The sequence below is a fragment of the Terrapene carolina genome, unplaced genomic scaffold (genome assembly GCF_002925995.2).
Source record: "Terrapene carolina triunguis isolate 2854851 unplaced genomic scaffold, T_m_triunguis-2.0 Scaffold211, whole genome shotgun sequence".
NCBI classification, from domain to species: Eukaryota; Metazoa; Chordata; order Testudines; family Emydidae; genus Terrapene; species Terrapene triunguis.
Genome location: NW_020664562.1, coordinates 8,680,623 through 8,704,408, shown reverse-complemented (window position 1 = coordinate 8,704,408; position 23,786 = coordinate 8,680,623). Strand labels below are relative to the sequence as shown.

The window sequence follows — 23,786 nt, the reverse complement described above, 5'->3', positions numbered from 1 at the left end:
CTACCTTTTTTTAAATGAAGAATTAATCCAAATATTGGCTTTGGAAGATAGCGAAGTAATTAAATAAATTACACATTTATATAAAAAGTGTTTTCCATGGGACTTCTACAAGATAGGCTTTTTTTTTCCAACTCAAAACCCTAGAGTCTAGAAATAAATTAGAGCAAATTGAAAATCACGAACAAATTTGTACTGTGCAATGAAAGGCTCATTTATGAGATGATGTGATCAGCTTTTAATATGCAGCATCATGAAGCTGCCATATTGACTCTGCTCTTGAATCTCAAAATAAATTTATGAGGAGATGGGAAGTCATGCTGTAAAGCTACGTTAGCAAATTTTCTATAGTTGCAGCTGCTAGTATAATTTTGTCTTCACTGTAACATTTTAACAGAAGCACACAAGTTAGTTACTTTAAAAACAAGGAAAGCATTAAAAATAATCCGTGGTTTACTATAAAAATTGAGAAATTACTGTGTAATTTTACTTCCTATTTTATACACACAACTGTACTCTCTGTCCCTATAGTAAATTAAATATTTCATTTTAAAATTAACCATAGAAGATTCAGGTTACGAAAATGTTCTCTTCAACCCCTCTTTGTGGAACTAAAGGTTAAAGGTGAGTCAAAGATGAACGAATGCATTTATCATTTGTTACTGTGACAACTGTAGTGAGGTTACTGGACCCCGAAAATTAATGTTGACAGGTGCAACTTCTCACTGAGTTTCTGAACACAGTAGGGGCCAATGAAAACATGCCAAGCAGTGTACTGTGACTAACAGAACTCTGCTATAATCAACTTTGCACCGTCCGTCCCACTACCCAAACATGACCATTTTACAAAAAGGGCCTCTGACTGTGAGAACCATACTACCCACTGCATGTCAAATCAATTTTAATTAATGCCAATAAACCTTCCCATCTGGTATCAAAGCCTTTTCACTTGGCCTTTCTCAAGAATTGTAGAACAGTTTTACATTCACTATACATAGAGCTGATTTAAGTCAGCTTCAGACTTTCTTGTCCAGAGTTGAACAAACTACTTTTTATTGCACAGTGGGAAGGAGAAGACAAATCATTAATATCTAGGATACACTATCCATATAAAGCAAAAGCTTTTTTGTAATTTGTAAAGCGCTATACGCTTCCCAAATGCTAATGTGTCAAGTACATTTTAACATAAAAAAATTAAGTTTGCCTTTTAGTGTGGAATTCAACTTTCTGTTTAGATAATTACACTGAGACTAATATTTTATCATAAAATTGAAATTTTATTTGCTACTTATTTTTCATTGTAACTTTTTATTACAAAAACCTGATCTTAAGGTGAATTGTAAAAGGTTGTTATTTTTTCACCTATGCAGCTGAGTGACCCTTTTGCAGAGAATTACTCAATGTGAATATAACAGAAGATGAATACCAAAGAATAGCAGTGGATTCAAAAGGAAAGGAAAAAGCATTTTGTTCAACCATTATCTCACATCCCATTGTTGGATACGTACAACATGCTTCAGTGGAGAAGACGACACTGCTGTTTTGCAAAAATGACGTGGAATACCAAAAGGTCTCTGTTTCGCACCCATCTTATTGGTCTGTTTTCTCTCGTGTTTCTTTTTGCTATGTTTCTGTTCTTTAATCATCATGACTGGCTGCCAGGCAGGGCTGGATTCAAAGAAAATCCTGTGGCTTACACTATTCGAGGATTTAGGTCTACAAAAAGCGAGACAAACCACAGCTCTCTAAGGAATATTTGGAAGGATACAGTCCCTCAGACTCTTAGGCCTCAGACAGTCACTAATTCCAACAACACTGACCTGTCACCACAAGGAGTAACTGGTTTAGAGAATACACTCAGTGCCAATGGAAGTATTTACAATGAGAAAGGTACTGGACATCCAACTTCATATCATTTTAAGTATATAATAAATGAGCCCGAAAAATGCCAGGAGAAGAGTCCTTTTCTAATACTACTCATAGCTGCAGAACCAGGCCAAGTGGAAGCTAGACAAGCTATTCGGCAAACGTGGGGTAATGAAAGCCTGGCACCGGGTATCCAAATTGTTCGCATTTTTTTGCTGGGCTTAAGCATTAAACTAAATGGATACCTTCAACGTGCCATACTGGAGGAAAGCAGACAATACCATGACATTATTCAACAAGAATATTTAGACACTTATTATAACTTAACCATTAAAACTCTTATGGGGATGAACTGGGTTGCCACCTACTGTCCAAATGTTCCCTATGTTATGAAAACTGACAGTGATATGTTTGTCAATACTGAGTATTTAATACATAAGCTTCTGAAGCCAGAACTGCCTCCAAGGCACAAATATTTTACAGGTTACCTAATGAGAGGGTATGCACCTAATAGGAACAAGGATAGCAAGTGGTATATGCCACCTGATCTGTATCCAAGTGAGCGTTACCCTGTATTCTGCTCAGGAACTGGTTATGTCTTTTCTGGAGATTTGGCAGAAAAGATATTTAAAGTCTCTTTAAGCATCAGACGCTTGCACTTAGAGGATGTATATGTGGGGATCTGTCTTGCCAAGTTGCGAATTGACCCTATGCCCCCACCCAATGAGTTTGTCTTCAATCACTGGCGAGTTTCTTATTCCAGCTGTAAATATAGCCACCTAATTACCTCCCATCAGTTCCAGCCTAGTGAACTGATCAAATACTGGAACCACTTACAACAAAATAAGCACAATGCCTGTGCCAATGCAGCAAAAGAAAAAGCTGGCAGGTATCGCCATCGTAAACTGCATTAAAAAGGACAATACTCCCTCTATAAAAGTATCCCATGTGCAATTTGTAAATATTGCTGAAAGCATGTACAGTGAAAACGGATGAGCTTAATGGGAAAGTCTTTAGTTAAGCCCTCATCACATAATGGAGTTTGAAAATTATTTTTTTAATTTTAGAAGAGTATAATTCTTGAAGATAGTAATATTATGAAACTATAACCAAAAGGTTTTCCAAACAAATTTGAGGAAAAAGAGATGGTATACAAGGATTTTTCTGTGTTAATGTGCAATAATAAGCATGCACACTTTGGTGGTACACTTGCTATTTTATGTGCCAATAAAATATAATTGAGCATATTTTCCACACTAAATTATTAATTTTTTTTAAAATGCACACACTGCTCTAATTCAAAAAATTCTTTCCTCTTCAGCCATTAATGATTTCATTCTGTTGTCTAGACCTGTTGTAAATAAAACTATCCATGACAAGTTAAGGACATTTTGTAAGTTTACAAAGAAGTTTTCTTCCCTAACTTCAGAACCATGTTAAAAAGTGATTACATAGCTATTTCACAGGCAATAGGAGTTTAGTAATGTGACATTTACAATTTGAGAAGAAACTATCAATGCATTTTAAAGCACTGAGCACATACTTTACTACAGTAAGACAAACAAAACCCGCAGTTTAGAAGGCTGCTATTTTGTGGTGTGACAGCTTGTAATGTGAATTGAGGTTTAGATTAAAGTTTAAATTGAGAAGTCATTGAAGGTTACTTCAAACTCTGAATTATATTCGGAGGATGACACCATAATCTCGGTGACAAAGAGCATCCTAGTCCTAATATACTACTCACCATGCAAGTCCATTATATCTGCTATTGCATTCACTTTCTTTGAGGTAGTTAAAGGTGCATGAAAATGCAAAACTCAGTACCTTTGATCTGGTCTCAAAAATGCTCCAATTTGTGGGGGGAAAGACTGCAGTTCCTCTCCCCTCTCAAAAATACTATTAACTAAGTGAAACTTGTCATTTGAGCAAAGTAAGCCAAAAATCTTTTCCACAAAGGTGGTATGGAAGTGATAATTTAGCAAAACTGACATTTCTAGATAGTAAGATGGTCTAAAAAAAATAAAAATAACACGAGTGCAATGAAAGTCACTCCTATGTCCCACTGAAAGCGACAGGTAAAAATGTAGATTTATTATATCTATAGGTTTCCACTCTACCAATGCACATATTTAGAAAGCTCATTTCCCAATAGGTTGCTGCCTACTAATGCTAGATATTCTAAGTCACTATTTGTTGTCACAGTGCCAGGTTTACAGCCATATACCTTTGATTTAGTAGAAAACCATCCTGCAACCTCCAATAGTACCTTTATTGGGGAAAAAAAAATGCTTGATACATTTGGGTAATAGTTATATTATTTGATTCACTTTTATTATTTATTTTAATAAAAACAAACTATATCTATGGTCACTCAAACCTTCCTTTACAGGAAGGTTACTCAGAAGGTAGTGGTTAGTCAGCTTCTGCATTATTTAAGACTTCTCTGGTTTCCCCTAATCTTTATTACACTGGGTTTTCAAACTACGTAAGGCACAGACACTGCACTGATTTTTTGGTTGATCTTCGGGTAATAACGGAAAGAAAGCATGAGTCCATACAGATACTGTTTACTCTTAGCAACCTTTGATATGACTGACCACAAGGCAAGTACTAGTAGGTATGAACAAGCTGCATTACAGTGGTTGTGTTTGTTCCTCCCAGGGAACACTGAGCAATTTGATTTTAGAGGTCGAGCTGTATTCTATCTTGCCACCTTTTGTATTCAATTTAACTACTCAGATGGTACCACAACCACAGTGTATGAGCATTTTCAAAGTATTAAAAAGAACAATCTCTCTTCTTTCAAAGCCTGTAGGAAAAATTGCTAGACTAGTTTATGATATTTGCATGGGAGAGTGAGTATGCTGCTTGGATTAAGTGAAAGCTGCACTGAAGAAATAAATCTCATTTAGTTCTGAAAATGATGACGTTCATAGCCATTTCCTCTACATGTACATGAAGGTGACTGAGGGAAACAGACTTTGGGGCTGCTGCTTTACCACTGTGCTGATACCCATTTTTGGTTTTCGTTCAAATACAGTTTGCTTTCCAGTTGATACTTGTCAGAGATAGCATTCTGGATGAAAGCTAGACAAGATGGAAATAATGCTGCTGGTTATTGGGAAGACATCTGGAGAGATGGTTGGGGGCAGACTGTTCCCTCCATTAAGGATGTATGCTGTTCCTTAATTATGTGATATGCTATCATGGGTTCATAATGCATCCAGCACTGGGCCCTGATGTTCAGTTAAGAGCAATGGCTCAAGATACCTTCCCCAATCAACAGCTGACCCAAAGAATACAGCCCTTCCTTTCTGAGTAGGACCTCAGTGCTTAGCCATACCTTTGGCACTTCCAGGCTGGACCACTGTAATGTACTTTTTATTTGAGTTATTCAGAAGTTTCAACTAGTCCAGAAAATTGTTTAACAAGTGTGAACAAGACATACACAGCACATAACACTTCTCGGTACTGGAATTCTGCTTGCTGAAGGGTTAATCCAAGGGGTTAATAGCTAAACCTTATGTGGCTTGGCACTTGAACTCTAGGGTTGGCAGCAAGGTATCCTCTAACAGACTCATCTTTGGAATTTGTTCCTCTTTAAAGTCTGCCACAGTTTGGCAGCATTTTAGGACAGGTTGCAACATCCATCAGTTTAGTCTGGCACTGTGACTGGCAGAGGATTTGTTAGCAATCAGGTGCTGTGTGTGAGAGTGTGTATGTGTGTGAGAGAGAGAGAGAGAAAAGCTGCTTAGTTTTATAAGCCATATTGAGAGTCCATCATAGTTTGTAAAAATTTGTATTAGTGCCTACGTGTAACTTGAAGGCACTTTATAAATACAAAAATAAATATTTGGACTATAAACAAGATAGCCAGTCTACTGAAGTTTTTTTTGCCCCTGAACACTGTTCTCTTTCCCCTTGTTCAGAACCAACTTTAAGAAGTGAAGGGGGGCTGAAAGACTAATTACACTGAAAGACTATTACAGGATGAAATAGTAAAATGTTTTCCCATTTAAAAAAATAAAAATTGCTTTCCATTTGTCTATGTTGTGTTTAGATACCACTTAGTTTCTGCTCACCCTAGTACAAAATAAGAAAGCATTAGTTCATGTTTAAAATAATGCAATAGCAATTTATGGTACAAATTCTTTACTCTTTTTTATTATTTTGTTTGTAATTTTTCACTTACAATATTCTCTTCACTAGAAGAAAACTATGTTTTGAGTTTTACATTGTCACCTTTCCAAACTAAGATGGACAGAAACTATATTTTTCATAAAAGTAATTTGAGCATTTGTGGCTAAAGATAAAGAATTTGTTCTATGGTGTGTTCCTACAATACACATGTACCTACAGCTCAATATATACCTCAATTGCCAATGTTAAATGAAATATTTTCATTTATCTGTTTTTTGGTTGTAAGATGAGAAAAAGAACAAATGGAATCAAACTATAAGATGACAGTAATATTATCAGGTAGATATAAGGGGAGGGAATACAGTTAAGAGCAGTCTTAAATGACGAGAACAATGGTCAGTGGACTATCAGCAGGGAAATTCCATGATTTTTGGCTAACAGTTGATACTTCCTCAGCTAAAAAAAGATGTATATAAAATAACTATGTGTAATCCAGAAAGTAACTATTGAAAACAGGCATCGTCTGACAATATATCTGTTCCCTGTGCATCTTCAGCTAAGCAAGCGAGATAGGTTCTTTTCCAGCTCAAACATCAATACCCTTCTCTGTGGAAAAACGAGGTCTTATGGCTAACAGCATGGGGTCGGGAGACAGGACCAATTCTGATAGATTTCCTGTGTGATCTCGGGCAAGTCTCATGACCTCTCTCTATCTCAGTTTCCACATGCAAAAGAAGAATAAAAATACTTCCAAGCCTCGAGTGGTACTGTGGGGAGAAATTCGATGTCTGTAAGATGCTTTTGAGACTTAAATGGAAGATACTACACAAGAGCAAAATGTTCTTAACTAAGTTCAAAGTTATTAACTCAATTTTTCATGGTAGTTATGTATAGCACAACAAACATCCAACTTTCAGATCCTAGGTGGAAGGTGACATGCTGGTAAATAGTTCAGCATCCTACCTCAAGCACTGATCATATTTTCTCAGTGCATGTCTACACTACAGACTTAAGTCGACCTATGTTAGGTCCACTTACAGCCAGTCAGTGGCTGATGTTTATGCTACCTTCCTTCTGCCAGTGGTGTGCATCCTCACCAGGAGTGCTTCCACTGACTGAAGAGGGGGCAGTGTGGGGGGCTGAAAGCCTGTGCAGTTTCCACTCAGTTCCCTGCTGGGAGTGGGGGATGCAGCCGCCCGGGCGTCTCGCTTCCCTGATCGGGGAGACAGTAGCAGCAGGGCTCCAGCTTCCTGGCTTTCTTGTCAATTTCACAGCTCCAACATGGAGCCCTGAAATTAACAAGACAGCCAACTGCCTTTGTAAGTAACAGTATCTACACAGACATAGTGTTGCCCTAACTACACTGATATAAGTCCTATGCCTCTCATGGAGGTGGATTTATTATGTTGATGTAGTAGGGCACTTACATCATAATTAGATTGACGTACGCTGCCTTACATCAACCTACGTAGTGGAGACCAGGCCTTAGTAAACTTTAAACGTCCATCTGATATTGTGAGGAGGTAAACATGGAATCTCACATATTTTACAAGTTATATTTCAGAGTATATCGTATATCCATACTAAACCAAGCATTATATTCCGGTATCCTTACTATTCTAAGCATTTTTATCTAAAAAAGTATAAAAGCACAGCTAAAAAAATCCCTACTCTGAAGGGTCTCTTTCCCCCCCCCCCACCTATTTTCCTGATGTGTCCTAACCCACCACACGCTTCAGACATACGCCAGTATGAAATAGTTGGAGAAACTAGCAATGAAATAAAAAATTTAGAGCTATAAGTAATCAAAAGTATGTGAAAACTTGAGAGTGAAAGGAGAAGGTAATATAAAAACACCAATTCCCTTCAGATTTCTTGTTAACGGTAAATACTAATGCATAGTTGAATCTATAACTCTCAATTAGTTTTTTTTTTTTAAATGACTACAATACAGTAGTACATTTGCCAAGCTCAGAAAACATTGCTTTTCTTAATTCTCCATTTTGATGCATGTCACGTACAAATATTTTACGCCTTTAAAAGAACAGCATATTTAGCCACAGGCTGAGTGAATGCAGGACAATTACAGTAACTCAAACTATGGTTTCTTCCCTTAAATTTCACTGGATGTAGATAGCCCAAAGCGGATTTTACACGGATAGCGACTCAAACAACATCTTCCAAAACAGTCTATGTTATAACTGGTATGTGCTAATACCTTGGAAGACTGAAGTGACTCAAGTCTGTAAGCCATAGTTTAAGAATGTAGTATTTACTGTACTATTGTAGGACAGATCTTTGGTATTTCAGCTTCCTACCTCAACACTGATCATCAATATCTATTTTTGCCTGCTGAGCTATTAACATATGCGTCTAGCCAGCTGTACAATGATGTACAAAGGAGGAAAAGAGAAGGCAAGAATGCCACCTTTACTCTGTATCCAAGGCAAAAATAAAGTCACAGGTGTAAGGAATAAAGATAGGTACTTCGGTCACCTCAGTTAAAAGAATATCTAGTTGTCAAGCTACAAAGATGAAATTGTCAGGCACTACAAATGAGGCAGCTAACCAAACACTATATTCAGGGTAAAAAAATAGGACACATCTAATGTTAAGATTTTTTTTAAAAGGAGGACAAACTAGAAAACAATGTTTGAATCTATAGTTAGAAAGACCTACATAGCTATCCATTCTGAAAGAAATAAAGAACAAAGTAGGGGGTAGATCCATTTCTATGTCAAAATTTCAAGTCATTTCTCAATTACAAAGGCATGCTTTTAAAGAGCTGTACCTTGATCAGAGGGAATACTAGAGAAAGTGACATGAAAGCATATCAGGAGGTCACTAACTCCAGAGGTAATCTTTTCCATAGATGGCTGTCAGTGAATATTCAAAACAAAGGGAATGAAAAATAGATCTGATGATCTAAAATTTAAAGTTTATTTACCATGAAATTATTAATTACTGTTCTTTTTTGATTAGTGCAGTAATAAATGAGAACTACCCTGGCTACAGAATGGCACTTTCCTTTCACAGTTAAATGATTACAAAAGGATTCAGCTGAACATGGATATAGATGAAAACTACCATGTTGCCTTCCTGGTATTACCATGGCAACAGTTACAAGAGCTCTCTCTTAAGTATTTAAATCTGACAGTTTCACAGTAACACTAACACTAACTGAATGATGGTGATGCTGTATTTTGCTTTATTAGCTAACTGCTCAAATCACAGAATATTAACTATTTTCTTCATACTTTTCAAAAACTAACTCTTGGTCAGAGTACTCTGAATGAGACTGTAATCTTGAATGACTTACTGTATATACTCGTTCATTAGCCCGTTCGTTTATAAGCTAACCCCCCAAGATGGATAGGTAAAAATAGCAAAAACTGTATGATCCTTTCATAAGTCAACCCTATATTTCAGGGGTTGGCAAACTTTGGCTCCTGGCCTGTTAGGGTAAGCCGCTAGCAGGCCTGGACGTTTCGCTTACCTGGCGCGTTCACAGGCACAGAGCCCCTCAGCTCCCAGTGGCTGTGGTTTGCCGTTCCCAGCCAATGGGAGCTGCAGGAAGTGGCGCCTCTTCCGGCAGCTCCCATTGGAACAGCAAACCGCGGTCACTGGGAGCTGAGGGGCTCTGTGCCTGCAGACGCTTCAGGTAAACAAAATGACAATGTATTAGATATTCAATTCAGTGATTCCATGGAGTTTAAAATCATCAAATTTTGGTGTAGACCCGTAGACCCGTTTATAAGCCAACCCCCGCTCTTTGATGTCACTTTTTTACCAAAAATATTCAGCTTATGAACGAGTTTATACGGTATCTTAAAATAAATAAATAAATAAATAAAAGTCCCTCCAGCCTAAGAAACACTCATAGCTATGCCTTTATGTAGTCTCAAAGATTTCACCTAAACCACTTATGTGAAGCTTCGATGGTGTAAAGTTGAAGTCAGTACAGCTAAAATCTTTGATAGATTCTCTCTCAAAGGGTTACATTCTTGGAATAACTGGTCAAGAAAGTAATATAAGAATGTTTGAGAAAAGGAGTTGTCTGTCTAAATAGATAATTTCGGTGTATACCAGGGTGGATAAAAATAAATTTTTTATTTTTTTTTAAATCAATTTTTTTTTTTTTATAAAATTCTTTTTGAGGAAAAACCTATCTAAAGATAGTTTTTATTAAGATACATTATAGCTCAAAGATATCTCATCATGGAATAGGGATTATAAATTCTAATTCTATAGTATGAGAATATATTCATGTAATGTTTAAGAAAAGTACTGTAAATGAGTTCCAATAGTTCATGGATTAGGGACCCAATCTTATATATATAGGATACTTCTGTATAGATTATTTAGGTTAATCTTTCTATCTACCCAATGGGACTCAGTGCTCAATCTAGAAGATACCATCAGAGATGCTTAGTTTTGCAGTCCCCAAACTGTGGATTTGGGTCTCCAGAGATAACTTGCTTGTTAACAGCAAAAATGTTTTTAACTAACTAACTAATATATAGAGGTGAGAAATAACAGACCTCAACCCTATTGTCCCTCGGCAAATTGGTGTAGACAGAGTCAATCCCTTACCTCTCTCTAAAAGTGCAAAGTTTCAAAAAGTTCAATGAATAGAAGATTGTTGGGGGCAGAATAGATCTGGACAAGGAGAAGTCCAGAGATAAATGTGAGAATGTATAAATGAAAATGAAACTATTTGAGCAGTATATTCCAGAAGTCTTGAGGTCTTTCTGAGAGTAGCCTTTATTGATTTGAGATCTACCATACCATTTTCTCACTAGAAGGGAAAACCTATAATGGCAGCAGGCCATAATAAAGACCCAGTTTGGGAATAAGAACCATTCAAGAAATATATGTTTGCTGATGAAGTTTGAAAGAAAGTCACACCAGTGAACTGGTGGAAGTCACTTAAGCACTTGGATTCAGAGACTGTTGAAGTGATACTTCTGCTAGTGTAGAAAGAAAATTTCTTCCTTTGGACTAATTCATTCCAAATTGAGAAATCGCTTAGGACCTGAAAAAGCAGGAAAGCTTATTTTTCTTTTCCAGAGTATGAACAAACAGGAAAATGAAGGTGAAGATGACTGAGTTATCTGCAGAAGCCAATATTTTAGGTTTCTCATGTTGACCTGGCTGACATAGTCGATTTAGTTTTTATTTAAAAAAATATATACATTTCATTTAACTATTTTAGTTTAAAACAAATTTTAACAAAAACAAACCTGATTTTAAAAAACTTGAACGATTAACTAAATTAAAAAATCTGTATGCTTGTTTTGTTAAAATACTGTATGTTTGCTGTTGAAGAAAAAAATCCAGAATACATAATATTGTTGTTTTAGTTAAATAAAACAATTTAAATGTCTGTCTGGTGATGTTCTCCTCCTAATATAGCGTGGCAAGAAAATCCTCCAAATGTTAATGATTAACCTCTTGAATTGGAGATATTTATGAAGTCATTGGAGGGGAACTATCTGCTTCAACTACCTTTGGTAAATGAAATAACCAAACAATCCTTCATTTTCTGATATAGCTGTAAAATTAATCTGAAAAGTTTTCAAAATAAATCACTTAAAAAATGTATAGTGTGTACCTTCTAATAATGAAACCTACATCAATTTCTGAGTTGTGAAGATGATGTATTAAAAGTTATAACAACCAACAAGAATGCACTTTTATGTAGAAATCCATGATTAAATCAAGTCTTCTTGACTAGTGATTTAAATCAAATCCACCCTGGTGTATACCTTGAAAAAAATTACTTGAGAGAGCAGGAGGACAGACCCACAATCTTTTCCAATCTTGAACTGTATGCACACTACCATTTTCATCAAGTTGTAGGCAATCTTAACTCACTGGGTACATGAAAGGATATTAAAGGCAAGTGCATAAACTGGCATAATTTAAACACTTCCACCTCCAAAAAAAAAAAAAAAAAAAGCAAGTCTTCAAAACGTTTCACACCTACAACAGCACAACAGATTAAATAATGATTCTAGCATTTATTTTGTCTTTAATCATAAAGTATAGGATACTTCAGTGGTCAATTGTCAACAAGACACTATTTACCATGTACACTAAAAAGAAAACTGATATTTCCAATAACTAAGCAATTCTCTGAACAGTGATTACCGATACCTGAAACTGAACTGCACGGTAGCCATAAACACTATTAGAAGCTTGCAAGAAAGTAATACATTTCATTTTGCCAACACAGAAGATCAACGAGTTAAGTATCCACTCCTGTTAACACTTCTCAAAATGTCATACTAGGTTACAAATCGGTATGATGCCTTGGTTCATAAAACCACTAAATCCCCCAGCTCTTCTTTTAAAAAACAGCTCTTCTTGTGAAAATGCCAAGTGCTCCCATGCCTCTGTATGCTTCAGGCTTTAAACAACAAAAACTCTGACCACCAAAAAAAAAAAAAAGGGGGGGGGGGGCTTTGCTAATAAAATGCTGAATACCTCTGCCCACAGGAAAACACATTTTGCTGAACTGTTTTAATTAAATATTTCATATGTGCTGCATTTGAGGAAGTGGGGTTGTAAGAAACACATCTGAGAAAGAGAGAGAGATTCTATGCCCCTTGTATGATTTCCAGGCAGCACACATCGCTTCCAATACACATGTGAACTTTGGTATATAAAATGAGCCTCAGCATTAACAGCCATTGTAACTACAGTTCACAGGCAGTACAGCATAGTAAAGCAAGACAGAACCACTGTGGAAATAGCCATCTGAGAGTCACTCTAAAATTTTATGTCAATTGTTAGTACTTCCATTTAATGCAAATGCCAGTCTTCTTACAGGCATCCCGCTAAAGTCCACCTAGACACTGATTTTTGTAAACAGAAAAATTCAACTCAATTATCTAACCCTGTGGAAAAACTAATTTACCCCTGTATCGTCTTTGAATAATGTAAAGCATTTGTGTTCTTATAAATTGTTCTTTTATGTACAAGAAGGTAGCATTTGTATGTTCCAATAATTTAATGGAAGAAGGATATAGTTCAGATGTGCTCTTAACATTACTTAATTCAGACGTCAAACTGTAAGTCAGTGGTTCTCAAACTTCATTGCACCATGACCTCCCTTCTGACAATGAAGTTACTACATGACCCATTGGGAGGGCGGGGGGAGTGTCGGAGCCCGAGCCCTGATGTCCTGGGTGGGATAAAAGGGAGCCGCAGGCCAAGCCCTAACAGCTTGGGTGGGGGGAAAAGGGGGTTGTAGCACAAGCCCCAATGCCCCAGATGCGGGTGGAGGTGGGGTGGAGGCTCAGACTTCAGCCCTGGGTTCCAGCAAGTATGCTGGCCCTGGCAACTCCATTAAAATGGAGTCGCGACCCACGTTGGGGTCCCAACTCACAGTTTGAGAACCACTATGAGTCAATATCAAATATACAACCGATGGGACACCTAACACACCTGGTGCTGAAAAAGCAAATTCTAAAGCCTATTTTGTAAACACATGGATACATATAAAATTTAAAGTTGCTCTTGAAATAATAGATATATCTAACAGTAAATATTCTTTAATAATTCTGCATTAATCAACAGGACTTCTCAGTTTTTTTAATGAGAGAGGTTTTAAAGTGTATACAAAAGATACATTTTACTATTTCACCACATCCAAAAAACACAAAAGAAATTAAAAAATGCTTTTTCTGTTTTAGAAGTTTATCTATTAAACATTCGGAGTTTAAAAGTTAACTCTGTTCTTCCCTGCCTTCTCAAAATATGATCATGGATTGATAATTACAGAGTATGGTCACAAATCTATGAAAGTATAATTCAATATTGGTGCTCTCAATCACAAGTTAAGACTCATGTCATTTGTTCAAGTTTAAAAGACAAAAGTTTCCATCTATTTTTAACATTTAGACTTTTCAGTAATGGGTGAATCACTTTTCTTCCTTTCACAGACACTCTGCTTTCTACATCCAATAAGATGTGATTTTCTGTCTAGTCAACTGTGAAGATTGATGTTGCAAACAAACCTGTTATGTCCAACTTTCATTAACGTTAGTAACTAAAATCTAGGTAAGGAAATGAGAGCTCAATTAAAAATTGCAGGATTTAAATCTGAGTAAAGAATAAGTATTGTCATGTTCATTATCCACATACCAGATGGGACTACCATCATATTTGTTTTCTTTAAAGCATTACCTCACTTCCTACTCCTACAGCCAAATGACTACAGTGATTTATTGTCTGAATTTCGCACTACTAGAGCAGAATGGAAAAACTAGCAATAAAATGTATGATCGCAAGAAACGATTTCTTCCCCATCTTTCCCTCTGTTCATCTAAAAAAAAAAACCTGTGCACACTTGGTAATTATATAAAGTGTATATTGTGACAAGATGGCCGATGTTGGTATGGTGTGTCCTGCGCTTTTCTTGGCGGGGGGGCTAAGATGCTGCCCCGAGGACCCCGATAGTGGCCCGGGAAGGTGGCAGAGGAGGGAAGCGGGGGAGAGGTCTGGGTTTGCTCCTCACTCTAAGCCCCAGCCCCGCTCAACCCCTGCGGGTTTCTTATCCTCTTCTCCCTTGGTCCCCACTGGGGGAGGGAGTCTCCTTGCCCTGCTGGGGCAGAGTCTCCCTTACTTCAGTTCTCTGGTCTTTCAAGTCTCACAACACACCTCCAAGCTTCAGTCCTCTCTCCTTCCTCGCACACCCTGTCAGCCTGAAGCAGGGGGTTTCATAAGATTCCTGCCAGGGCCTTAATTGACTACAGGTGCTCCAATTAGGTCCAATATAAGCCCTAGGCTAATTAAGGCGAGGTTCCTTAGTCGACAGGGAACCTCGCCTTAATTAGCCTAGGGCTTATATATTGACTACTTATATATCTACCACTGCTCCCTGGCCCTCCTGTATCACAATATTCATGTCTTCCAGAGAAGTCTAAAAACCAAGCATTTTTGAAAAATTGTGTTGCATAAAAAACTTCTCATGACAGCCAAATAATATAGTTATACCTATACTTCAGCACTTCTAATTCTGTATAAGAAAGGAATCCATCATAATTCTAATATTAAGCATTTTCCATTAAGAAAATTATTCTACATCACCCTTCTCATCTTGCCATGGTTTAAATCAAAAGCTTGGTTTACACCAGCAACTTATGTCAGTACACCTCTACCTCGATATAACGTGACCCAATATAACACGAATTTGGATATAACGTGGTAAAGCAGTGCTCCGGGGGGGCGGGGCTGCGCACTCCGGTGGATCAAAGCAAGTTCAATATAACGCGGTAAGATTTTTTGGCTCCCGAGGACAGCGTTATATCGAGGTAGAGGTGTATAACTACGTCACTTGGGGTATGGAAAATCCACACCCCGGAGTGACACAGTCAAACTGACCCAACTCCTAGTGGGAGCTGTGTTGACTGGAAGGCTTCTCTCGTCGACATACCAACCACCTCTCAGGGAGCTGGAGTACCTACCGCAAGAGTGTAAACAAGCCCAGAGGCATAGGAACACACCCACACACCCATAAACAAAATATATACACACATTGCATATACACAAGGCTTTGTACCACTGAGAACCAACAGGGTCCAGGACTCACTTCTAGAGTGAGACAGATGGTTGCATTGCATTTGCTGCACCATTGAGGATGCACTGAGATTTGCACTTAAAGAATAAATAATAGAATACATCCTCTACTGAGAATTTTCAAGTAAATCTTAATTAGCTTATGAATTGAGCGCATTTTAAAGTAACTGCTTCTTGAATTTTGGTAAGTCTAATTCTTTCAGTACCTTTCCAACAAAGAAATTCATTAAGTTCCAGAGCTGAAAACTAACTCAATTAGAGACATTTGCAAAACCCGAGGCCTTTTCAGTGGGATTTTAGCCACCAAAATAGCTATGCCAATGCAAACCCGTAAGCTAGAAAACATTTACACTGGTGCAATGCAATTTGCACATGTGCAGCTTACCTCAGTTTCAAACTGAGATAAATTGTACCAGTACAAATAGCAGCTACACTAGTAGCTGAATTCCCAATTCAGACAACGCCTAAAACATGGGCTGTATCTCCAATTCATTATGTGCACATTTTTAATGAATACTAGTGGTCAACAATTTCTACTAATGTGTTATATGCGGTGCAATTTTTTTTGTCAAATATATTTTACAATTAACATCAATGATTGTCAAATTTTTGGCCTTGGTGGTTTTTTTAAATAGAGAATGGGATCCACAAGATATTTCTGTAGAATAATTGCAAACTGGAAGCAAACACAGAAGTGTTCATCGAAAGGACTGTCTTACAGCTCAGCCTGTTAAGTGATTCAGTTGTCTTCTGGACATTGGGAAGTCTACTGGAGTGGAGTTCCTCTCCTCTGGCCTTCATACAAACTTCTTGCCCACTTTCCCACTCCCCCCTCCATAGCTACTCCCTCCCCTCTTTCACAGTCCAATACCCCCTAATCCATTTTCTACTGGAAAACCACAAAAACTGTATACCTAAAAAGTATGTGCGTATAACTTTTGCAAGTTAAAACATTTTAGATTTAGAGTATAAAAAATTTAAATATTTTCCAACGAGACTTAATTTGTCTTAAGACAGCAAAAAACAAAACCAAAAAACCCCACACAAACCAGATGAACACAATCTCTTCCTTCTTTTCTGCAGGTTTCCTGTCCTAAAAGAGATTCCTAGCTCGTCTCCTTCTCTCTTCCCTAGGGACATTCTGATACACATACACACACACACTTACTTTTTTTGACATATTCTTTCAGAACACACAGGCAGTCTAAGTATTTCTGATGAAGTCCAGCCTACAGCTCTCAAATTTTTGATGTCATAAAAGCATCTAACATTTCTACAACTGACAACCCCTACAGAATAGCTTCATAACAAGCAGGACTCTCTTAGATTGGATCAGAGACTGTATCAAATCCCAGACTACATTGTCTTCTTAAAATTACAATAACTCCTCATTGCTGTGTACAGTATTAAATTGTTTGTTTAAAACTTATACTGTGTGTGTGTATATGTATATTATGTAATTTCTCTGGAACCTAACACCCCCCCCCCCCCATTTACATTAATTCTTATGGGGAAATTGGATTCACTTAACATCGTTTCGCTTAAAGTCACATTTTTCAGGAACATAACTACAATGTTAAGCGAGGAGTTACTATACTTCAGATAAGGTCAACTGGACTTGGTTTGTTTTAATTCACTCACACTGTATCAATGACTTAAATGTGTTGAAATTTTAGTCCAATGAGCTAACATGCATTAAAATATTTACACACTTGAACAGTTCTTAATTATTCTGTAAAACGTATATGATTATAAAGGATTATTCTTTTTTATGCAAAAAGTTTGGCTAAATTCTGAAAAGAATGGAATAGTGGGAAAAATGAATTAAAAGCAAGAAACAGTGTATCTTTAAAAGGTTAAATAGCTTGGAATCTATGCATCTATGACAAATTGTAGAAAGATTTAGAAAACAAAACGCTACACAAGTATGTGATTGCTCTAACAATTATAAAATTAGTGGATGAAGAGAAGGCAGAAGATTTATTATAGCAACTTTAGAGCACTTGCTCAGGTAATGCAAACATTTGAAAAATTAATTCAAACTGGCTTGGACAGGAGTACTACCACCTGAATAGACAAGGGGCTGAAGTACTATAAATAAAAAGGGATAACATCAATATATCTAGCTGGTGGTGAGAGATATTTACTAGGGTGCTGCAGGTTCTGCGATAGGACTGGTTTAATTTGGCACATAAGTAGGATATATAGCAGAGGTTGGCAAACTACGGCCTGCGGGCCACATCCAGCCCACGGGACCATCCTGTCCGGCCCCCGAGCTCCTGGCCCAGGAGGCTAGCCCCCAGCCCCTCCCCTGCTGGTCCCCCGCAACCTCAGCTCGCTCCACCGCCGGCGCAATGCTCTGGGCAGTGGGGCTGTGGGCTCCTGGGGCAGCGCAGCTCCAGAGCCCGGCCTGACCCGGTGCTCCGTGCTGTGTGGTGGCGGCAGCAGTGTGGCCCGGCTCCAGCCAGGTGGAGCGGCTGTAGCGCTGCCAGCCACTGGTGCTCCAGGCAGCGCGATAAGGGGGCAGGGGAGCTCGGGGTGGTGGTCAGGGGGCGGGGGTGTGGATAGGGGACGGGGTGGTCAGAGGGGAAACAGGGGGTTGAATGGGGGTAGTGGTGCCAGGGGGCAGTCAGGAAGGAGGGGGGTTGGATGGGGCGGCAGGGAGCAGTTAGGGGACAAGGAAAAGGGGTGGTTGGATGGGGCAGGGGTTCCGGGAGGGCCGTCAGGAATGAGAGGAGGGGAGGTGGATGGGGCAGGGGTCCCAGAGGGGCTGTCAGGGGACAGGGAGGGGAGGTGGATGGGGCAGGGGTCCCAGAGGGGCTGTCAGGGAACGGGGGCGTTGGATGGGGCAGGAGTCCGGGGGGGGGCAGATAGGAGATGGGGGCCGGGCCACGAACCCCTCCCCTAACCGGCCCGCCATACAATTTACGAAACCCGATGCGGACCTCAGGCCAAAAAGTTTGCCCACCCCTGATATATAGGGAAAAAATAGTAATCACCACATTAAGTTAGCATATATTGTATTAAATGAAAAAATAAACAAACCAGTGTTGCATCTCCAGTGAGGACAGAAATATTACCTACGAGGTTAGCATTAGGGACAAGGAATAAAATGAGATTCAGCCTAGTAAAATGCTATCTAGTACATCTGGGAAAAATAATACAAAGCAGTTACACATAAGAGACTTATAAGAGCCACCATCATGTTTACTAGGAGAAGTCCCACTGCTTGAAACTATAAAACTATCCCAAACAAGGCATTCAAGAATATCCTGTAGGGAATAATCCTGCATTGGCACAGTCCAAAATGACTTACTGTAATAGGTCTTTTCTGTCTCTAATTCCTACAATTCCATGATCTAATTCAGTGTTTAATTTCCAAGAAACATTCCTCTTATTAATCTAATCTTTAAATGGTATAAATATATATAAAGTCTCAACTTGGTTTCATTCATTTGTAAAAATTGGACAGTCTCCCATTAGCACTGAACAATGGGAATAAAAACGTGAAGGAACCAAGCATACCCAAAATGTAACAGATCAAAAGTTAACAGCAACAATGATCAATCCCTAAAAATTACAAAGTAGATTGAAAAAATGTCATGGAAGTTTTTTTAAAATACATACAGCACAATATTTGGGTTGATAAACAGAAGGTCCTATTTGGTAAGTTATAAATGAAGATTGAAATAGCCATGAAAACCAGAAGAGTTTGAATTCCACACTTTGGGAAACATGGACTCCACAGTCTAATGATTTACAGCATAGGATGAAAAGTTGAAATACCTGAATTCAATTTTTGGGTATGGCATGGATTAAATGCGTGACCTTGAGCACACTGTATAACCTCTGTTGCCCCCACCTGAGAAATGGGGATAATATTCACCTCTCTCAGGTTACTCTCAAGCTTAATTTTTGTTTGTAACTGTTTTGGAAGTCTTGGCTGAAAAATTCTATTTGGAAAATGGGTCTGCATCAACGTTATTAAGAGTAAATTACACCAGAAGCTGATCTCTAACTTTCCATTATAGACTCATAGACTTTAAGGTCAGAAGGGACCAATATGGTCATCTAGTCTGACCCCCCGCATGATGCAGGCCACAAAAGCTGACCCCCCCACTTTCCCTTAGCTCTGCTGTTGAAGTCTCCAGATCGTGATCTAAAGACTTCAAGTCGCAGAGAATCTTCCAGCTTGCGACCCCTGCCCTATGCTGCGGAGGAAGGCGAAAAACCTCCAGGGCCACTGCCAATCCACCCTGGAGGAAAATTCCTTCCCGACCCCAAATATGGCGATCAGCAGAACCCCGAGCATACAGGCAAGAATCTCTAGCCAGACCCTCATTTTACCAGTGATGGCCGTTATTGCCTAATTGATTAGAATCATGTAATCCCATCAAACCATTCCCTTCATAAACTTATCTAGCCTAATCTTGAAGCCAGAGAGGTCTTTCGCCCCCACCGTTTCCCTCGGAAGGCTGTTCCAAAATTTCACCCCTCTGACGGTTAGAAACCTTCGTCTAATTTCAAGCCTAAATTTCCCCACGGCCAATTTATATCCATTCGTTCTCGTGTCCACATTAGCACTGAGCTGAAACAATTCCTCCCCCTCCCTGGTATTTATCCCTTTGATATATTTGAAGAGAGCAATCATATCCCCCCTCAGCCTTCTTTTGGTTAGGCTAAACAAACCAAGCTCCTCGAGTCTCCTTTCATAGGAAAGGTTTTCCATTCCTCGGATCATCCTAGTTGCCCTTCTCTGTACCCGTTCCAGTTTCAGTTCATCCCTTTTAAACATAGGAGACCAGAACTGCACACAGTACTCCAAGTGAGGTCTCACCAGCGCCTTGTATAACGGAAGCAGCACCTCCCTGTCCCTACTAGAAATACCTCGCCTTATGCATCCCAAGATCGCATTAGCTTTTTTCGCAGCCACGTCGCATTGCCGACTCATAGTCATCCTGCGATCAACCAGGACTCCGAGGTCCTTCTCCTCCTCAGTCACTTCTAACCTATGCGTCCCTAGCTTATAACTGAAATTCTTATTAGTCATCCCTAAATGCATCACCTTACACTTCTCACTATTAAATCTCATCCTATTACTAATACTCCAATTTACAAGGTCATCCAAGTCTCCCTGCAGAATATCCCGATCCTTCTCCGAGTTGGCTATGCCTCCCAACTTTGTGTCATCCGCAAACTTTATCAGCCCACTCCTACATTCGGTTCCGAGGTCAGTAACGAATAGATTAAATAAAATCGGACCCAGAACCGAACCTTGAGGAACCCCACTGGTGACCTCCCTCCAATCTGACAGTTCACCTTTCAGTACTACCCTCTGCAGTCTCCCCTTTAACCAGTTCCTTATCCACCTCTGGATTTTCCCATTGATCCCCATCTTATTCAATTTAACCAATAATTCCTCATGCGGAACCGTATCAAACGCTTTACTAAAATCGAGGTATATTAGATCCACCGCATTTCCTTTATCTAGAAGGTCTGTTACTTTCTCAAAGAAGGAGATCAGGTTGGTTTGGCACGACCTGCCCTTCGTAAACCCATGTTGTAATTTGTCCCAATTGCCATTCACCTCAAGACCCTTAACTACTTTCTCCTTCAAAATTTTTTCCAAGACCTTACATACTACAGAAGTTAAACTAACAGGCCTGTAGTTACCCGGGTCACTTTTTTTCCCCTTCTTGAAAATAGGAACCACATTAGCTATTCTCCAGTCCAACGGTACCACCCCCGAGTTTACAGATTCATTAAAAATTGTCGCCAAGGGGCTCGCAATTTCTCGCGCCAGTTCCTTCAGTATTCTAGGATGAAGATCATCCGGTCCGCCCGATTTAGTCCCGTTTAGCTGGTCAAGTTTGGCTTCCACCTCTGATACTGTAATGTCTATCCCCCCTCCTCTATTCCCCTCTGTCCTACTCCCTCTATTCCTAAACCCTTCATTAGCCTTATTAAAGACCGAGGCAAAATATTCATTTAGATATTGTGCCATGCCTAGATTACTGTTAATTTCCACTCCATCCACATTCTTCAGCGGTCCCACTTCCTCTTTCTTTGTTTTCTTCCTATTTATATGGCTATAAAACCTCTTACTATTGGATTTAATTCCCCTCGCAAGGTCCAACTCTACACGGCTTTTGGCCTTTCTCACCGCATCCCTACATGCTCTAAACTCACTAAGGTAGGTTTCCTTGCTGATCCCTCCCCTTCTTATAAAAGACTATAACTTTCTCTGAGAAGCTAACGCCTTCATTGTTTGTGGCAGTACTATGAAATCTGGCAGTGAGAAAAAGCCCTTAAACTAGAGAAATCTGTTTTCTAAGTTCCACGAAATTCCATTCAGGTTTACTCAAGTTATAAAACCATTAAAAGTCGCCATTTCGTTTTTCTCAACTGTGTTTCTGAGGAAATTCTGGCAGCCTCCCAAATAACTGACCCTAAACATTCTAAAGAGCTAGACCTGCCAACAAAGCAGCAGCAGCACTGTCAGCTCACAGTGCACTGGGAATACCTGGGAACTGCTGAGGCAACTATAGTGGGGATATGGAGGTGGGTGAGAGAGAGAACTAAGTCAGGTCCTCATACTTCAGACCTACCATATGGCTCCCAAATCCCATCCTACTCTCTGGGAACAACACATGGCAAAGTATGCCCCCCACCTCCCCGGGGGCAAGGGAGAGAGCAAGAGCTGGGCCAGGCTCCCTGTGAACACATTTGAAAACCCTGGAGAAGTGGGATAACAGCCTTCTCCTGCTGTCTGCTATGTAGCTGACCCTGTAGCTTAGAGTTCAATTTCTTCTGGAAGATGTGCGATGGGGATTATTACAGTTGTGCATTTGATTTACCTCTTAAAAAAACAGGGGGGGAAAGCCTAGGAAAGTTAGGGACTGTCAGATTTATGTTTGCCCTTGCAACCATAATTCCATCCCCTTGGGTATACGCATTATTTGGCAGTTTAATTATATTTTTTCCATACGACTCTCATTCAGTGCACAGGCTGGATGAAAAGGGGGTAGAATAAAAGCAGTATTGGCAACTATGAACCTGGCACTTCCTAACTTGGGGTCCCATTGTGCTGGATGCCAAACAATCATGCCAGTGCAGCGTTATTTGTACTATAAAGAGGCATCTAGATATGAGGTCCCACAACAGCATGTATTGGTGACATTAGTGAGGAGGCAGTGGTTAGTCACTTGTTTTAATAAAAACAAGTTAGCTAGTCCAGCATGTCTACACATCCACCCAGTGACTTCAAGTTGATGTCTCTGATTAATACCATGTGATCTTGCAATCTGAAATGAACCCTGGGTTTTTGTACTGACCAGAGCATAAAATGAGCAAAATGAACAAGAGTTGCACATACTGTGAATAAATGACGGAACACTGAACACTCACTCAGGAACAGGGTAAGTAGGAAAGGCATATGTGAAAGTTCATGGTTTCCAGTTTTATGTTATGAAATCTGTATGCGCTTCATGGGGTCTTTCACAGTCTAGTATGCCGTAGATTGCTCCATCCTTCTTGTATTAAGGAGAGAGGGTGGGGCACCTCAGTGTCTGTCCTTAAACAGAAGTGCTACTAAGAACCATCAACAATTGAATAACTTTGCCCTAGCAGGACAATGGAGACTACTTTTTAAACACTTAACCTGTTAATAAGTTGTCTACATATACAGTGCTGCAGCTTCTCCGGGTATAAGTACTCCACCTTCCCAAAAGGCAGTAGCTACATCAACAGGAGAAGCCCTCCCATGGACATAGTGCTGTCCACACCAGTAGCTCGGTCACTATAACTCTGTCACTTAGGGATACAGATTTTCCACACTCCTAAGCGATGTAGTTATACCAACATAAATTTGTAGTGCAGACCAGGGCTAAGGGTATGTTTACACTGGAAACTTCAAAGCACTGCCTAGGGAACGCTCCTGCGGCAGTGCTTCGAAGTGCGAGTGTGGTCACGTGCGAGCGCTGGGAGAGAGCTCTCCCAACACTCCTGGTAATCCACCTCCATGAGGGGATTGGCTCCCAGTGCTCGGAGCCTGTCTACACTAGCGCTTTAAAGCACTCAGACTTGCTGCGCTTGGGGGTGGGTGGTGATTTTTCACACCCCTGAGCCAGCAAGTTACAGTGCTATGTCACAGAGTCCCCGGGCGATGCTCTGGAACTGCTCCCCACAAAGCCAGTCAG

The 23,786-nt window shown here is 39.5% G+C and overlaps 2 protein-coding genes across 2 annotated transcripts in view; one reads left to right on the top strand and one right to left on the bottom strand.

Moving 5' to 3' along the window:
- Positions 1–23,786, bottom strand: part of LOC113407399 (parafibromin) — a 176,782-nt gene that overhangs the window by 88,129 nt on the left and 64,867 nt on the right. The window lies entirely within an intron of this gene.
- Positions 1,509–3,110, top strand: LOC113407400 (beta-1,3-galactosyltransferase 2). The gene has a single exon (XM_026655873.1). It carries the CDS (start codon positions 1,509–1,511, stop codon positions 2,775–2,777), a length of 1,269 nt encoding a protein of 422 aa, XP_026511658.1. The 3' UTR covers positions 2,778–3,110.